Source organism: Malaclemys terrapin (genome assembly GCF_027887155.1).
Source record: "Malaclemys terrapin pileata isolate rMalTer1 chromosome 20 unlocalized genomic scaffold, rMalTer1.hap1 SUPER_20_unloc_1, whole genome shotgun sequence".
Lineage (NCBI taxonomy): Eukaryota > Metazoa > Chordata > Testudines > Emydidae > Malaclemys > Malaclemys terrapin.
In genome coordinates this window covers 893,803-911,395 of record NW_026530188.1, presented here as the reverse complement: position 1 = coordinate 911,395, position 17,593 = coordinate 893,803, and the positions used below count along the sequence as shown (strand labels likewise).

The window sequence follows — 17,593 nt, the reverse complement described above, 5'->3', positions numbered from 1 at the left end:
TGGGCAGGGCTGGGGCAGACGGGGGCAGAGCTCGGGGGGGGGATGGGAGGGGCTGGGGGGCAGAGCTCGGGGGGGGGGGGGGCAGTTACCCAGTACTGGAGCTGGGGTCCAGAGCGTGGGGGGGGGGGGGGCAGTTACCCAGTACTGGAGCTGGGGGCAGAGGCAGGCTGCAGGGGTACAGCTCCCACCCCCCACACACAGTCCATGGGGGGAAGCGGGGGAAGGGCAGGAGGCAGCGGATGAAGCCAGAGCACACAGTGCCCTGGGAAGAGGCAAGCCCCGCCCCTGGCCCCGCCCCCTGGTGCAGTGGGGGGGGGGTCAGGGGGCCCCGGGGGGGGTCGGCGCCGTTCGGGGGGAGGGGGGCGCACTCCTTGCTCAGCCGCACAATCTCCTGGGACAGGACCTCCAGGTGCTGCAAGAGACGAGAGAGAGGGGTGAGGGGCAGAGAACCCAGGAGTCCGAGACACCCCGGCCCCACGCTGAGGCCCCGCCCCCAGGCTCAGGCCCTGCCCCCTCACCTTCTGCAGGTGCATGTTCTTGGTGAGCTGCTCCTCCAGCATGTTCTGGAGCTTCTTGTTCATCTCCCGCAGGTTCTCGTCGCCCGGCTTCACCAGGTCCCGCAGGACAGAGCCCAGCCCGCCGCGCTCCAGGGGCCCGTGCGCCGACACGTCTGGGGGGAACGGGGGGGGGGGTGTCAGCCAGCCTGCGCCCCCCAGCGAGACCCCACCACACACCCCGGGGGGCTGCCCAGCCCGCCGCGCTCCAGGGGCCCATGGGCCAACACCTCTGGGGGGAACGGGGGGGGTGTCAGCCAGCCTGTGCCCCCCAGCGAGACCCCACCACACACCCCGGGGGGCTGCCCAGCCCGCCGCGCTCCAGGGGCCCGTGCGCCGACACCTCTGGGGGAACGGGGGGGGGGTCAGCCAGCCTGCGCCCCCCAGCGAGACCCCACAACACACCTGGGGGGGGGGAGCCAGCCCCAAGGCTCCCAGCGCTGGGCAATCAACTGGGATCGGATGGGGCTGCACCCCTGGGCAGGGAGTGAGCCAAAAAGAACGAACACAGGTGTCCTGGCCCCACCCCACTAGTCTAACCACCTCCTCTGATCACCCGCCCCCACTCCCCTCCCAGAGCAGGGAGAGAACCCAGGAGTCCTGGCTCCCAGCTCCCCCCCCCCCCCCCCAAACCACCAGCCCCCACTGCCCTCCCAGAGCCAGGGAGAGAACCCAGGAGTCCTGGCCCCTCCCCCCCCCCCCAAACCATTTAGGTTAACGGTTTAGTGGTGTGGGGGCTGGGATCCAGGACTCCTGGGACCCCCCCCCCCCCCCCACAGGGCAGGGCAATGACAGAGGAAGGGAAGCGGGGGAGGTATTTTTAGCTGTCATTAAACATTCAGGGCTGGAGCCAGCGGCCGCGGAGCCAAGGGGAACACGACCCCGCAGCCGCTATTTATACCGGGGCTGCGCCAGACCCGTCCGCACCCCCACGGCGCCTGGCTCACCACCCCGCCCCAGAGGTGGCTGCAGCTCCGCACCTGGGAGCTGTCCCCGGGCGCCCTTGTGTGTGGCTGCCCCGCCCACCAGGGGAGCGCGTCACCCGCCCAGCCCACGCCCCACTCCCGCGGCTGCCCCATGTTCTGGGGAGCGGCTCCCACCCCACTTTGTAGGGGACGTGGTGCCAGGTCTGAGCCCGGCTGGCTGGAGGCCCGGAGCCGCCTCTGGGCCAAGATGACCCCGGCTGGAGGGAGCGCGAGGGGAAGCGCCCGGCAGACCATGAGGAGCCACAGGACGGGGACAATTCCAGGACGCGGGGAACAGGACACGAGGCCTTTCCCCCGTAGGGGGGGCCGGCCCCGAATCATCCCATGGCAGGGGGGCGGCTGGCTCAGGGGTTCCATAGCAACAGAAGCCACTTGGAGAAAACAAATAGGCCGTGGGAACCTAGGAACAGCCGCACAGAACGCTGCATGGGGGCGGCTCGCTCAGCGCCGACATGCAGCCACCTCTGGGGCAGCGCAGCCGGGGAACAGCCACACAGAACATCGCACGGGAGCGGCCAGACTGGGGCAGACCAAAGGTCGCTCAAGTCCAGTGTCCTGTCCATCCCTCAGGGCGAGAGGGGGTGACCAGCACCCCCCCACACAACTCCCCAACAGACACCCGCAGCCCCCACCTCACCTGGAGGGAGGGGGGCAGTGAGGGAGGGTTTTCCCAGCATGCTGTGCGGCAGGACTTACCTCCCACCCCGGCTCCCTGCCCCCTGGCCTCATAACCTCTGGGACGCCTGGCGATGAATCCAACCCACTGGGACAGGGAGAAGCCCCCCCGCGGCCGCCCCCACCCCCGGACACTGGGGTTCTCACCGATGCGACTGTCCATGACGTAGGTTTCGATAATGGCGCTTTTCCGGCACAAATCCTCCGCCATCGACGAGCTGCTCACCTCCAGGTGCTTCACCTGTGGGGGCAGGTCAGAGCATCCGAGCCGGCGCCCCCGCATCCCGCCACGGCCCCCCCGGCCCGAGCCAGCGCCCCCCCCCCAGCCTGCCGCGGCCGGCAGCCCCCCCTGGCCCGAGCCAGCGCCCCCCACTCCCGCCCCGCAGCCCCCAGCCAGCGCCCCCCACTCCCACCCTGCAGCCTCCCCTGGCCCGAGCCAGCGCCCCCCCCACTCCCGCCCTGGAGCTCCCACCCCGGCCTGGCCAGCACCCCCGACTCCCACCCCGCAGCCCCCCCCTGGCCCAAGCCAGCGCCCCCCACTCCCGCCCCGCAGCCCCCGGCCAGCGCCCCCCACTCCCGCCCTGCAGCCTCCCCTGGCCCGAGCCAGCGCCCCCCACTCCCGCCACGGCGCGAGCCAGTGACCCCCCCACTCCCGCCCCACAGCCCCTGGCCGGCGCCCCCCAGTCCCTAGCGCCCCCTGCAGGGCTGGTACCTTTTCCTCCAGCATCCACTTCTCCTGCTGCGTCTCCGCCAGGCGCTGGAATAGCTCCGAGATCTCCTCATCCGACAGCTCCGCGGGGCGCTGGGCCTGGGGGCTCCCCGTGTTGGACTGGGGGGGCAGAGCTGCCCTGAGTGCCAGCTGGACCCCATGGGGAGGGGTGATGGGGATTGGGAAGAGGGTGGGGCCTGCCATGGGGGCGGGGCTGGGCATAGTCTGAGGGAAATGGGGAGGGGAGGAGCCAGACACAAGGGGCGGGACTAGCAGCAGAGGCCACGCCCCTGGGCAGGGAGGGAGTAGGAAGGGGCAGAGGGCAGCACAGGAGGTCCTGCCCTTTTAGGAGGGAGGGGGAAAGGAGCATGGGGGGGGGCTTGGCACCCAAGAGCAGGAAGCCCCGCCCCTCACCTTGGTGCTGCCCGGCCCGGACCCCTCCTTCATGATCTCCCGGTAGCTGAAGGACGAGATGCTGCTGCTGTCGCCCGTCTGCGCCCGGCTGGGGGAGCTCATCTCTGCCAGAACCAGCTCCTCAATCCCTGCGGAGACAGGGCATGGAACCCAGGAGTCCGGGCCCCCACTCCCCTCCCAGAGCCGGGGAGAGAACCCAGGAGTCCTGGCTCCCAGCCCCCCTGCTCTAACCCACCAGCCCCCACTCCCTTCCCAGAGTCCGGGCTCCCAGCCCCCCCAAACCGTCCTGCTGGGCCGTTCCAAACAGAGGGGTCCCCCATCAAACCAAATACCAGCTGACCCCCCCCCCCCCCATTCCCTACCAGCGAGGGAATAATTCACAGCCTGAGAAGGGATGAACCAGGCCGAATGGGGTGGGGGCTGCGATGCTGCATGGGGCCCGCGAGCCCGGTGCGGAGATGCAGCCAGCTCTGGGGTGGGGCAGCTGGGGAACAGCCACATATAACGGCTTCCCGGAGCTGGGGGGAGAACCCAGGTGTCCTGGCTCCCAGCCCCCCCGCAGCGGGGGACAGAAATTGAGGGGCTCGTTAAGACAGGCGACGGTTATTCCGAGGGAGATGAAGGCTCGGCGCTCCAGCTAAATACGTTTCATTTCAACGTGTTTCTTTGCCATGGGAATTAATATTTCATGCCCAGAAGCGTATTTAACGCTCCAGCTCCCCGTGGCAGCGAGGCCGGCTCGGAAACGACGCACGCGTTTAATATTTGATCTCCCCTTCTCCTGCCACGTTCCAGTGAAAAGCAGAACGCTTTTGCCTCTTGGCACCTGGCCCCGGAGACGCCGCCCTCGATGGCGTCTCGCCGTGGAGGGGAAACTGCAGATTCAAGGAACGGCCCAGCCCCAAAAGCTACCGAGTCAAACACATGCTCCTCTGGGGCGCTCCCCACGTCTGTATATGCCTCCCTCCCCGCTCTAAAGCTTGCTGAGTTCTTGGCCTTCTGGGCCATCCTGTGGCGAGGAGTTCCACAGGCTCCTCCTTTGAAACGGCCCCCGCCCCCTTCTGGGAAGCCTTGGCCAACTGGAGAATGGTGGGACTGTCCCCTAATGGTGGGGGAGGGAACAGCTCACAGGCCGCACTCCCATCGTCCCCTACAGGCCACAGCCTAAGATCACTGCAGATTCACTGTGTGGCTACACCCCCCACAGCTGCCTCGCCCCAGAGGTGGCTAAATCTCAAGACTGGGCGAGCCATCCCCGTGTGACGTTATGTGTGGCTGTTCCCCAGCTGCCCTGCTCCAGAGGTGGCTGCATCTCAGTGCCAGATGAGCCATACTTGTGCAAAGGAGCTTGGGAAGGGACTTGGAGGTTGAGGGGAAGGTCCCGGGTCCCGTTCCCTGTCCCCCTCCCGGGCCAGCCAGTCCCCAGCCCTGGTGCCGGACGGGGTGGGGGGCCCGGTATCCCATCCCCGCTCACCCGTCCGGGTCTTGCTGTTGGTCAGGATTTCCTGCAGTCGCTCCTGCAGCTTATCCGCCCGCTTCCGCTCCAGCTGCAGCTGCCGCTTCAAGTCTTTGAGCTATGGAGAAGGGGGGCCAAGAATTGAAAGGGCCCAGGGCCCCCGAGCGCAGCCCTGTGCCGGCCAGGGGGTGCTGGGGGGAGCAGGGACACTAATGGGGAGCGCGCTGCTGTTTAACCCCGTCTCCCCGGGGGGACTCCACGACCTGCCAGCCCCTCCCACACACACTGCAGTGCACGGAGCAGCGTCATAGCAAGGAGAGTGCCCGGGGTCTGTCCCGGCTCGGGGGGCAGCGGGGGGGATCAGAACTCCTGGGTTCCAGCGGCGGGGCCGGAGGGGATCGGGACTCGGGGATCACTCACAGCGGCGCTGCCTTTCTTCTCCAGGATGCGCTGGCCGTCCACCGTGTCCTTCACCTCCTGTCAGAGACAAGGCCGCGTCAGTTTCACCCCCAGCCCCGCCCCACCCCGCACCGGGGGGCTCTGGGGCCGGAGGGAACCCAGGCCGCCCCTCACCTGTCTGAGGCGGCTGATTGTGCCCACGTGCTCGTCCCGGGAGCGCTCGGCCGCCCGCAGCTGCTCCCTGGTAGCTTCCACCTCCTGGTCCTTTAGCTGAGGGGAGGGACAAGCAGCCAGGGGTCAAAGGGCTGTCTGTCCCACAGAACATGCAGCCACCTCTGGGGAACAGCTGTGTATAACACCGCACCGGGAGTCTCCCTGGCTTGAGCTGCAGCAACCTCTGGGGCAAGGCAGCAGCCAGTCGTACCTTCAGCTCGGTCGCGTGCTGCTCCTTGCACACTCGAAGCGCCTCTTCGTGGTTCTGTTGGTGCTTTTCAATCAGCTCCTGCAACACGAGAGACGCCTGGAGTGAGACCGGCCGGGGACGGGGGGGAGGGAGACCGGCCGGGGACGGGGGGGAGGGAGGGATCTGGGGCCGGATCCCTCCAGGGGGTGCCGGCTCCCACCCAGCCCCAGGGCAGGGACAGGAATGGGACCTGGGGCCTCTCCCACCTCCGCTTCCTTGAGCCGCCGTTCGAACCAGCCTTTGGCCCCATCCATGGACTGGATTTGCAGGCGCAGCTCCTCCACCGTCTGCTGCGAACTCTCCAGCTCCCGGCTCCGGGCCTAGGCGTGGGGAGAGAGGCACCATCACCGCCCGCCCCCCAGACAGGCGTGACCCCACCCAGCTGGGGCAGAGCCCACGGGGCTGAAATGCAGCCAGCTCTGGGGTGGGGCAGCTGGGGAACAGCCGCACATAACGCCGCATGGGAATGACTCGCCCGGCGTGGAGATGCAGCCACCTCTGGGGCAGAGCAGCTGTGTGTAAAAACTCCAGCCCCCCAGAGGTCCCCCGCCCCGGCTCCCTACCCCCCACGCCCAAGCACCTTCTCCTCCTTGAGCTGCCCCCGCAGCTCCTCCTCGTGGCGTTTCTTCTCCTCGTGCAGCTGGCGCAGCTCCCGCTCGTAGTGCGCCCGGACGCCCAGCACCTCCTTGTCTTGCTGCACCCGCAGGGCCGCCAGCGCCTCCTGGTGCCGCCCCTTCTCCTGCTGCGTCTCTACCGCCATGGCGTCCAGCAGGGACTTCCGCTTGTCTGCGCTCTGCGGGGAGAGCCCGCTGAGCCCCCGGCCAGTGCCCCCGCTGAGTCCCCCCCGCCGAGCCCCCGGCCAGTGCCCCCCCGAGGCGAGTCCCCCAGTGCCCCCCGGCCAGTGCCCCCCCGAAGCGAGCCCCCCAGTGCCCCCCCGGGGCTAGCCCCCCAGTGCCCCCCTGGGGCTAGCCCCCCGGCCAGTGCCCCCGCCGAGCCCCCCGGCCAGTGCCCCCCCTGGGGCAAGCCCCCCAGTGCCCCACGGCCAGTGCCCCCCCTGGGGCAAGCCCCCCAGTGCCCCTGCTGAGCCCCCGGCCAGAGCCCCCGCCGGGGCGAGCCCCCCAGTGCCCCCGGCCAGTGCCCCCCCCAGCCCCCTGGCCAGTGCCCGCTCCCCCGCCGGGGCGAGCCCCCCAGTGCCCCCGGCCAGTGCCCCCCCCGGCGACTGGCCCCCCAGTGCCCCCGCTGAGCCCCCCGGCCAGTCCCCCCCCCCCCCGAGCCCCCCGGCCAGTGCCCCCGCTGAGCCCCTGCTGAGCCCCCCAGTGCCCCCGGCCAGTGCCCCCTCCCCCGGGGCTAGCCCCCCCAGTGCCCCCGCCGAGCCCGCCGGCCAGTGCCCCCTCCCCCGGGGCTAGCCCCCCAGTGCCCCCCGCCGAGCCCCCCGGCCAGTGCCCCCGCCGGGCCCCATGGCGAGTGCCCTCCCCCCCGGGCCAAGCCGGCCAGTGCCACTGCTGAGCCCCCCGGCCAGTGCCCCCACTGCAGACTAGCCCCCAGTGCCCCAGCCAAGCCCCCCGGGGCTAGCCCCACAGTGCCCCAGCCAAGCCCCCCAGCCAGTGCCCCCTCCCCCGGGGCTAGCCCCCCAGTGGCCCCACCGAGCCCCCCGGCCAGTGCCCCCCCCGCTGAGGCTAGCCCCCCAGTGCCTCCGCTGAGCTCCCTGGCCAATGGCCCCCCCCCGGGGCTAGCCCCCCAGGGCCCCTGCTGAGCCCCATGGCCACTGCCCCAGAGACTGGCCCCCCAGTGCCCCCGCCGAGCCCCACGGGCAGAGTGCCCCCCCAAGATTGGCCCCCCAGCTGAGCCCCGTGGCCAGAGCCCTCCCCCAAGACTGGCCCCCACAGGGCCTGACCCTGCCAAGCCCCCCACCCCATTCCCCCCAGGGCCTGGCGTGCTGGGGGAGAGCGCCCCTGCTGAGCCCCCCACAGCCAGAGCCCCCGCCCCACCCCTCACCTTCCTGGCCTCTTCCAGCTCCACAACCAGCTTCTCCTTCTCCTGGCCCAGCTCCTGCAGTTGCTCCAGGAGGCGGCTGTTGGCTCGGATGGATTCCTGGGGGGGGGGGGGGGGGGGGGAGAGGAACGGGACGACACACACCAGGTCCCGATAAATCCACTGCCCCCACAGCTCAGCCGGGGGGCCAGCGACCAAAGCCGGTGATTCTGGGAAGACCCCGGCTGACAGAGGTGCCAGGCTAATCGCCGGGCCTGGCCTCCAGCTGCTGCTCTGGGCAGCCGGCCGCCCCGAGGCGAGGAGTTCCACAGGTGAACGCAGAGCGCAGCCTCCCGTGGGCATTAAACCAGCGGCCCGGCCCTTCCACACGGCCCCATTAATAACCCAAACCAGTGCCCACCGGGGGCAGCCCAGGACCCTGCAGGCCCCACGGGCGTCACGGCCTGTCCTGTCCCCCGCACCTGGAGCTGGGTGCTGAGGTCGTCCCGCTGCCCGGCCAGCGCCTCCTTCTCACTCTGCTTCTGCTGCAGCTCCAGGCCGAGCGCCGCGCTCTGCTCCCGCAGCAAGTTCAGCTCCTGGGTCTTCGACGTCTGGATCTGAACAGCGGAGAGACGCTCGGCCTGGGGAACTCCCCGCCACCAGACCCCCTCCCTGCGGCGCTTTGCTGGTATCTCCCAGGACAGGGCTGGGACCCGGCCCTCAGGGACGCCCAGACCCCAAGCAAGGGGTCCCCAATAGCTGGGATCAGGGGAGGGCGGAGCACGGGGGAGGGGGGGGACAGGACTGCCCCCCTCCACCCGGGGGATCAGGGCAGAGAAGAGCCCAGAGGGGACACAGACACGGACTCCAGACGCAAGGAGCAAAGCGGATTTCCCGGGCCAGGCGCCGACAGAGGAAGGAATCCAGCAAGCAGGAGAACCCGGGAATTCAGTGCAACAGCCCCGAAGTGCTGCTGGGGGGTCACTCGCAATGGGCAGGGGCTGCCCAGTGTGGAGATGCAGCTGCCTCTGGGGTGGGGAACAGCTGCCTAGAACGCTGCCCAGGGACAGCTCCCTGGCGCCGTGACGCAGCCGCTTCTGGGGGGTGGGGGAGGCAGAGCTTGAGAGTCCCGTCCCTGGATCAAACCCCACCTGGGTGCAGGACTGGAGCAGAGGCGCCCCAGCTGAGAGTCCTGCCGAGCCCCCACCCTGCTCCCCAGCACCCAGCCCGGACTGCCGGGGGAGAGCGCCTCCCGCCGAGCCCCCCACCCTGCCCCCCAACGCCCAGCCCTGACTGCCAGGGGAGAGCGCCTCCCGCCGAGCCCCCCACCCTGCCCCCCAACGCCCAGCCCTGACTGCCAGGGGAGAGCGCCTCCCGCCGAGCCCCCCACCCTGCCCCCCAACGCCCAGCCCGGACTGCCGGGGGAGAGTGCCTCCTGCCGAGCCCCCCCCTGCCCCCCCAACGCCCAGCCCGGACTGCCGGAGGAGAGTGCCTCCCGCCGAGCCCCCCCCCCTGCCCCCCAACGCCCAGCCCGGACTGCCGGGGGAGAGCGCCTCCTGCCCAAGCGTGTCCCAGCGGGTACCTGCTCGAGCGCCGCTAGATTGGTTCTCAGGGCATCGTTCTCAGAGAGAATCGTCTCTACTTGCTCCTGGCTCTCTGCGCTCTGGCAGGCCACCTGCCCCGGGGGGCACGGAGCGGGGAGGGGGAGACGCCCCAGAGACAGGCAGAAAGAGAAGAGACGCAGGTTAACACAGAGAACAGCCGAGGAGGAGGAGAGGAACGACGGCAACGCATCCCTGCCAATGCCCCATCAGTGCCTCAGTTTCCCCAGCTGTACCTCACGTGTAACGCCACTGCTCTCCCGCGGCTGGGGCAGGCGGGGCCCCCATGGCAAGGGGCTATTCGTAGGGTCACGTGAGGACACAGCAATCAGGGGGGAAAAAATCACTACCAAAATATCCGTGATTTTGAACTTCAAAATTCAAAGCGGGACCCGGGGTCGGCGTGAAGCGCAGAACGGGCCCCGGGCCCCGGAAAACACAGGCACCGAAGGGTCCCGGTCTCTGCAAAACGCAGCTGAGCAGCGAGGGAACATCGAGCCGAGCCAAACAGGACACGAAACGCAAAGCGCCAAGTGGCAGGAACTCAGCAGGACGCAGCCAGGTTAGAAACCCCCCGGAGAACAACGCCCCAGGGGAGGCCGGGATGTGCGACCCCCCCCGGGGGAAAGGAAAGGCCGAGGCCGGCGGACGAGAAAAGGGGGTTCATGAAATGCAGACGCGGGCGCCGGCGGGACCCACGGGAAGGGGCTGGAGCTTGTGGGGTGAACCAGGGGGGCGAAGCCCAGAGACCAGAGCTGGGCCCCGCGCCCGCCCCAGGGGTTAGAGAAATGGGGGGCAGGGGAGAACGGCTGCTATCCTCCACACGGCCCTGGGGGGACCGGATCCCGGCCCCCACCCAGAGAACCCAGGAGTCCGGGCTCCACTGCCTCCACCCCGGGGGTCAGCTGGGGGCCTCACCTGGTCCTGGAGAGCGTGAAGGGCGTCCGCGTGCTCCCTCTGCTGGCTCTGCAGCTGGTCCCGCGCCTCAGAGGCGCCCTGCGGGGGAGAGGGGGAGGGACTGGGAGAGCGCCCCCCATGATCCCCCCAAACCATCCCCACCCCCGGAACCCCACAGAGATCTCAGAACCCCCCAACCAGCCCCTGCCCCGGGGACGTGAGGAGGGGCAGGCCCCAGCCCCCCCCCCCGGCTCTCACCTGCGTGGCTGCCTGCAGCTCCTGGTGCAGTTTCTGGTTGCGAAGCTGCAGCGATTTCAGCTCCTCGTCTTTCCGCTGCTGGATCTCCGCCAGCTTGGTCCTGGGGGAGGAATAGCAGAGACGGGTCCCCCCCTACTCAGGGGAGAGAACCCAGGCGTCCTGGCTCCCAGCCCCCCCAGCTGAGCCCATGGCAAGTCAGGACAGGGTACCTGCCCCCCAGCCGCAGGCCCCAAAGGGAGGGGACATTCCCAGGTGCCCGGTGGGTGCTCCCGACGCAGCCCCCGCGGACACCAACTGCTGCCCACCCATGGGTGAGATGCGGTTTATACCACCCCATTGACCATCCTACCCCCCGGCTGGGATCTCGGCCATTACGGAACGGTGCAAACCCAGCCAGGACGCACCAGAACCCAGGAGTCCGGGCCCCAGCGCCCTCCAACCACTAGTCCCCACTCCCCTCCCAGAGCCAGGGAAGGAGACAAAACTATTAACCGGCTACTTTACAACCCACGGGGTCATAAAAAATTCAGAGCAGAGAGAGAATAAGAAAAGTGTGTGTGTGTGTGTGTGTGTGTGTGTGTGTGTCCCTGCGCCCCCTGCTGGTGTGTCCCTGCGCCCCCTGCTGGAGGGGCTGGGCCCTGCGGGGGTGCGTGTGTGTCCCTGCGCCCCCTGCTGGAGGGGCTGGGCCCTGCGGGGGTGCGTGTGTGCGTACGTGTGTGTCTCTGCGCCCCCTGCTGGAGGTGCTGAGCCGTGTGTGTGTGTGTCCCTGCACCCCCTGCTGGAGGAGCTGGGCCCTGCGGGGGTGTGTGAGTGTGTGTGTGTGTGTGTGTGTGTGTGTCCCTGCACCCCCTGCTGGACAGGCTGGGCCCTGCGGGGGTGCGTGTGTGTCCCTGCGCCCCCTGTTGGACAGGCTGGGCCCTGCGGGGGGTGTCTGTGCGCGCACTCGCAATGCGCCCGGCCCCGCCCAGGGAGCCGGAGGAACGCCGCGGCCGCGGGCGCGTCTCACCTGCTGTCGTTGTACAGAGCTTCCTTCTCCGTCTGCAGCCGCAGGAAACTGGGAGACAAAAGCCCACAGTCACCTCCGACCCCAACGGCCTGGTTCTGGGGTGTGGGGCCCGGCCCCATAGGGGGCACCGGCTGCCCCTGCTTAACCACCCGAGCCGGGAGAGAGAACCCGGGCGTCCCGCTCCCCCCCCCCCCCCCCCGCCAGAGCCGGGAGAGAGAACCCGGGCGTCCCGCTCCCCCCCCCACCCCCCCCGCCAGAGCCGGGAGAGAGAACCCGGGCGTCCCGCTCCCCCCCCCCCCCGCCAGAGCCGGGAGAGAGAACCCGGGCGTCCCGCTCCCCCCGCCAGAGCCGGGAGAGAGAACCCGGGCGTCCCGCTCCCCCCGCCAGAGCCGGGAGAGAGAACCCGGGCGTCCCCCCCCCCGCCAGAGCCGGGAGAGAGAACCCGGGCGTCCTGGCCCCTACCTCTCTTGCTTTTTCTTCAGTTTCTCAGCGAGCTGCAGAGAGAGGAGGGAGACGCCGTCAGGAAGGGGTCACCACGTGCCCCCCACAACCCCCCACTCCACAGCCCCTACCCCCACACACACACCGGGTCAGGGATCCGGGGTCCCACTCACCTTATTCAGCTCGTCCTGAAGCCGGGAGATCTCTGCCTGCTTGGCCGCCTGGGGGGAGAGCAGAGGGGGGGTCAGACCCAGGGGAGCCCCCAGCCCAGGACCCCCCTTTCCCCCAGGGCTGTGCCCCCCACTGACCTCCAGGCCCTGCAGCTGCTCCGTCAGCAGCCTCTTCTCCTCCCGCTCCGTCTCCCACTTCAGCTCCAGCGCCGAGGGCAGCGTCGGCCCGGCCACAGCCTCCCCGGCGGGGCCCGGAGCTTGGGGGGCGCCCCCCTGCCCCTCGGCCTGCCGGGCCACCTCCTTCTCCAAGCGCTCCTGCAGGGCTGCGGGACCTGGTTACTGCCCCGCTCCTGCCCCACGGCGCCCGCCGGCCCCGGCCCTGCCCCCCACAGCCCCCCAGCACCCAGCCCCCGGCCCTGCCCCCCACAGCACCCAGCCCCACCCCTCAGCCTGCCGGGCCACCTCCTTCTCCGAGCCTCCTGCAGGGCTGCAGGACCTGGTTACTGCCCCACTCCTGCCCCACGGTGCTCGCCGGCCCTGCCCCCCACAGCCCCCCAGCACCCAGCCCTGCCCCCCCCAGCACCCCAACCTGCTCCTTGGCCTGCCGGGCCACCTCCTTCTCCAAGCCTCCTGCAGGGCTGAGAGACCCGGTTACTGCCTCGCTCCCGCCCCACGGCGCCCGCCGGCCCAGCCCCCCAGCACCCGGCCCCGCCCCTCGGCCCTGCCCCCCACAACCCCCCAGCACCCAGCTCTGCCCCTCGGCCTGCCAGGCCACCTCCTTCTCCAAGACTCCTGCAGGGCTGCGGGACCTGGTTACTGCCCCGCTCCTGCCCCACGGTGCCCGCCGGCCCAGCCCCCCACAGCCCCCCAGCCCCTGGCCCTGCCCCCCACAGCACCCAGCCCTGCTCCTCGGCCTGCCGGGCCACCTCCTTCTCCAAGCGCTCCTGCAAGGCTGCGGGACCTGGTTACTGCCCCGCTCCTGCCCCACGGCGCCCGCCGGCCCAGCCCCCCTCTCCCCACCCACGGCACCCCGCCCTGCCTGCCGGGGGAGAGCGCCAGGTTACCTGCCACGTTCTTTTGCAGCGCCGCGTTCTCGGCCTGCAGCCTCAGGAACTCGCCGGGCGGGGGTCCGGGGGGCGGGGGCCCGTCTGCCATGGGGGCCCCCCCCCTGCATCTGCTTATTGTCCATCTCCAGCTGCTCGATCTGGGAGCAGAGCTGGAGCGAGGGACCCAGAGGAAGGGGTCAAAGGTTAACCAACGTCACAGATCTGAGAGCCCAGCCCCCATTCCCCCAACCCCCGCCCGGGCCCCCCCAGGCGAGCCCCCCCCCGCGGGTACCTTGGACAGCTCCTGCAGCAGGGTGCTGTTCTGGAGCCGGAAATCCTCCTCCTGGCTGTGTAGTTTGCCTTGCAGCATCTCGTTCTCGCTGAGCAGGGCCTCCACCTCCTGGGGGGGCCACAGGCCGGCTGTGACCCCCCCGGCCATAGAGCCGCCCCCCCCCAGAGACTGCCCCCCCTTCCAGGGCACAGAGCCCACACTCCCCCAGCCCAGACACCGGCTGTGACCCCCCCGGCCACAGAGCCGCCCCCCCCAGAGACTGCCCCCCCTTCCAGGGCACAGAGCCCACACTCCCCCAGCCCAGACACCGGCTGTGACCCCCCCGGCCACAGAGCCGCCCCCCCCCAGAGACTGCCCCCCCTTCCAGAGCACAGAGCCCCCACTCCCCCAGCCCAGACACCGGCTGTGACCCCCCCGGCCACAGAGTCGCCCCCCCCCTTCCAGGGCACAGAGCCCCCACTCCCCCAGCCCAGACACTGGCTGTGACCCCCCCGGCCACAGAGCCGCCCCCCCCCCTTCCAGGGCACAGAGGCCCCACTCCTCCAGCCCAGACACCAGCTCTGCCCCTCACCAAGATCCATCCCCTCCCGCCACCTTCACCCAACATGCCCCAGCCTGACCCCAACTCTGCCCCCCAATTCCCCCCGCCACTCATTCCATCCCCTTCTCCCAGAGCCGGGAACCCCAACGGGTCGATCGGCTGCCCCAGGGGCAGGAGGGCTGAGTGGGCAGGGTGCCAGCCTGGGGCACAGGACTCCTGGGTTCTCTCCCCAGCTCGGGGAGGGGGAAGGGGGTTAGAGCGGGGGGGGAGGGGGCGGGAGCCAGGACTCCTGGTGCTCTGCTGTTGCCTCAATATGGTCACTTAGCCGTGCCTCAGTTTCCCTGTCTGGCACACAGTGACAATAGCACCGGCTTACAAGCCCAGATCAATGCGTTTATAGACCGCGAAGCGCCCAGGCGCCCCGGTGACGGGCCTCCCGCTGGTCCCGGTGACAGAGAACAGCCCTACCCGCCCGAGGCTTTCCCGCTCCCGACGGGATGGCCTCACCTGAGCCTTCTTGCTTTTCCCCAGAGCCTGGAGAGAGAGAGAAGGGAAGAGTGAGTAATTAACAACGCCGCAGACTCTCAGCTTCCCTCCCACCCACCCCAGAGGCGGCTGCATCTCAGCGCCAGGCAAACCATCTCCATGGGGGGTTACGCTTGGCTGTCCCCCCCCACCGGCCCTGCACCCTGGAGCAGGTGAGGCGAGCAGGGCCCCGTGGGCCGTGCTCAGAGGCAGGATCGGGGCCGCGCTGTCACACACCCAAACGCTGCCCCCGCTCGGGGAAGGCAGGTACCTTCTGAGCCTTGGCGAGCTCCTTATCCAGAAAGGCCACACGGTGCCGGAGCCCGGTCAGTTCTGTGGGGGGAGAGACCAGGTCAAACACCACAGCAAGGGGGTGGGCCCCCCAGGGGTGTCAGCTCCCACCCGGCCCCAGGGCAGGGACTGGCTGGCTCGGGGGGGGGGGGGGGGGGGGGGGAAGAACAGGGTCTGGGGCCTGTCCCCTCTGGGGGGCACCGGCTCGGGGTAGGGGGCAGGGACAGGCTGGCTCGGGGTGTGTGTGTCTGGGAACAGGGTCTGGGGCCTGTCCCCTCTGGGGGGGCACCGGCTCGGGGGGGGGGTCTGGGACAGGCTGGCTCGGGGGGGGGGGTCTGGGAACAGGGTCTGGGGCCTGTCCCCTCTGGGGGGCACTGGCTCGGAGGGGGGGCCTGGGACAAGCCAGCTCAGCGGGGCACTAGCTCAGGGGGAACAGGGACGGGGAGATGCCGGGGCAGAGGCTCAGGGCCCCCCAAGGTGAGTCAGTTGCCCCCCCAGACCCCCCGTTACCGGCGCCGGTTTTCCGCAGCTCGTCCGACAGCTGGTAGTTGTGGGTGCGAAGCTCCAGCAGCTGCGCCTGGGAACAAACACACACGGCACAGGGGGGTCAGAGCGGGGGGGGGGGCCCGGACGCCTGGGTCACCCCCAGCTCGGGGAGGGGGGGTCAGAGCGGGGGGGCCCGGACGCCTGGGTCCCCCCCAGCTCGGGGAGGGGGGGTCAGAGCGGGGGGGGGCCGGACGCCTGGGTCCCCCCCAGCTCGGGGAGGGGGGTCAGAGCGGGGGGGGGGGGGGGCCCGGACGCCTGGGTCCCCCCCAGCTCGGGGAGGGGGGGGTCAGAGCGGGGGGGGCCCGGACGCCTGGGTCCCCCCCAGCTCGGGGAGGGGGGGGCAGAGCGGGGGGGGGCCGGACGCCTGGGTCCCCCCAGCTCGGGGAGGGGGGTCAGAGCGGGGGGGGGGGGGGCCCGGACGCCTGGGTCCCCCCCAGCTCGGGGAGGGGGGTCGGAGCGGGGGGGGGGCCGGACGCCTGGGTCCCCCCCAGCTCGGGGAGGGGGGGTCGGAGCGGGGGGGGGGCCGGACGCCTGGGTCCCCCCCGCACCTGCAGCCGCTGGAACTCCTCCGCCGACAGAGCCTGCGCCATGTTCCGGCCCCCGCCCGTCGGAGGACAAAAACCCGCCCCCGGCCCGGCGCTGCCTGGAACGGGGCGGGTGACTTTAAGGGCGGAGCATAGAGTTGCCGGGGGAGGCCGGCGGGAACGTCACCCGGAAGCAGGAAGTGGAGCCGGGCGCCGTAGTCGCGCTCAGGGGCCGCAGGATCATAGAGTCGCGCCCTTCGCCCCCTACAAACCGGAAGTGAGGACCATAGAGACGCAGCGGCTCAAGCCGGAAGTAGCGCCCAGAGAGCCGCGAGGGACAGAGCGTCGCTCGCTGAAAAACCGGAAGTGACCACGATAGAGATTAAGGCGCCACCCGTGGGCAGAGCGTCCCCTTATGAGCCCGGAACCGCAGTGACCATAGAGATGCAGGCAGGGAACGTTACCCTCTTTGGTCCTCCAGCTCCCCCTCCCCCACCCCAATTCGTGCCAACCATTAATTAGGATTAATTAACTAATAATTAGTGACTTGGGCTGCCCCTTTAAACCCACCCAATTACTAGGTCCCTTCGTTAGCGCTGATTAGCCAGCCCCAATTAGCTAATTACCCTGATTAACAAGATCCCCGGGGTCATTAACGAAGGGGCCCTGGGGGGAGCCGAGGCCAGGCTCCCAATTAACCCCAGGCTAATTAGTGAGGCTGCGGCACTAATGAGCAGCCAGGCCCAGGGGCTGCCCAATTAACCCTGGCGCTAACGAACGAGGCTGCAGCGCTAACGAGCCCGCCACCACTGCCGGGGGGAGGGGGGGTGACGCTGTGCGGATTTGGGGGAGTGTGTGCCTCAGTTTCCCCTCTGCACTGTGCCTGGGGCCCGCAGGAAAAGCGGGACCCCTGGGGGGGGGCTGCCCCACTGACGGGGACCGCGTTGAAAGCCGGGGGGCTCGGGCCTGGCCGCGTCCCCAAAGGCCTTGGAGGGGAGGAGTTAGGCACTGGGCTGCCCGGCCGAGGGGCCTCGGGCACAGCCCCGCACAAGCCAGCGGGCGCAACCCTCGCCACGTCCCCGGGAACCACCCGCCCGTCTCCTGCCTCCCCGTGCCTCACCCTGGGCCGCGGGCGCCGCGACCCGCTGACTTCCGTGCCAAGTAAACCCGGCGGCGTTATACACGGCTGTTCCCAGGTTGCTCTGCCCCAGAGGCGGCTGCATCTCAGTGCCAGGCGAGCCAGTCTCGTGTAGCGTTATACACGGCCGTTCCCCAGCCACCCAACCCGAGAGACAGCTGCATCTCAGTGCCAGGCGAGCCAGTCTCGTGCAGCATTATACACGGCCGTTCCCGGTCTACCCCACCCCACAGCTGGCTGCATCTCAGTGCCAGGCGAGCCATTCTCATGCAGTGTTATCCCCAGCCACCCAGCCCCAGAGCTGGCTGCATCTCAGCACTGGGCAAACCATCCCTGTGTGAGCCCTGCAGGGCGGGTGCATTTGGATGGACTCCTGGCCCCAGGGGTCACCCCCAGATGTGCCCCCTCCATTCCTGGCCTGATGTGGGGTGGGGGCTGGGGGCTGGATCAGGGAGGAATTGTGGGTATTTATAGAGGGTTAACTGGGGCCAGGGAGAGCCCCCCTCTAATTCCCCCCCCCCAGCGCTGGGACGAGATAAGAACCCGTCTGATCCAACTGTCCATCGGTTCGCGAGGGCAGCCCCCCCCCCCCCCCGACAACACTGGCTAGGCCCAGGGGTCTGTTCTGGGGGCGGCTACTGGGCTGGCGGCCTCCAGGGGCTCTAGATCCCCCCTCCCCATTCTCTCCCC

At 70.0% G+C, this 17,593-nt stretch overlaps 1 protein-coding gene across 1 annotated transcript; it reads right to left on the bottom strand.

The window, feature by feature from the left end:
* Positions 1-81: 81 nt before the first annotated feature.
* Positions 82-15,908, bottom strand: GRIPAP1 (GRIP1 associated protein 1). Its single transcript, XM_054014948.1, is given in 27 exon segments — positions 82-412; positions 519-670; positions 2,363-2,456; positions 2,928-3,044; positions 3,339-3,466; positions 4,813-4,912; positions 5,215-5,271; positions 5,368-5,463; positions 5,618-5,695; positions 5,863-5,976; positions 6,237-6,449; positions 7,652-7,747; positions 8,110-8,244; positions 9,210-9,302; positions 10,147-10,224; positions 10,384-10,483; positions 11,390-11,437; positions 11,852-11,883; positions 12,004-12,051; positions 12,139-12,323; positions 13,065-13,134; positions 13,136-13,216; positions 13,339-13,446; positions 14,387-14,413; positions 14,676-14,737; positions 15,206-15,272; positions 15,790-15,908. Coding segments are annotated over 27 exon segments (2,748 nt in total). The 5' UTR covers positions 15,832-15,908; the 3' UTR covers positions 82-85.
* Between the last annotated feature and the right edge of the window lie 1,685 nt (positions 15,909-17,593).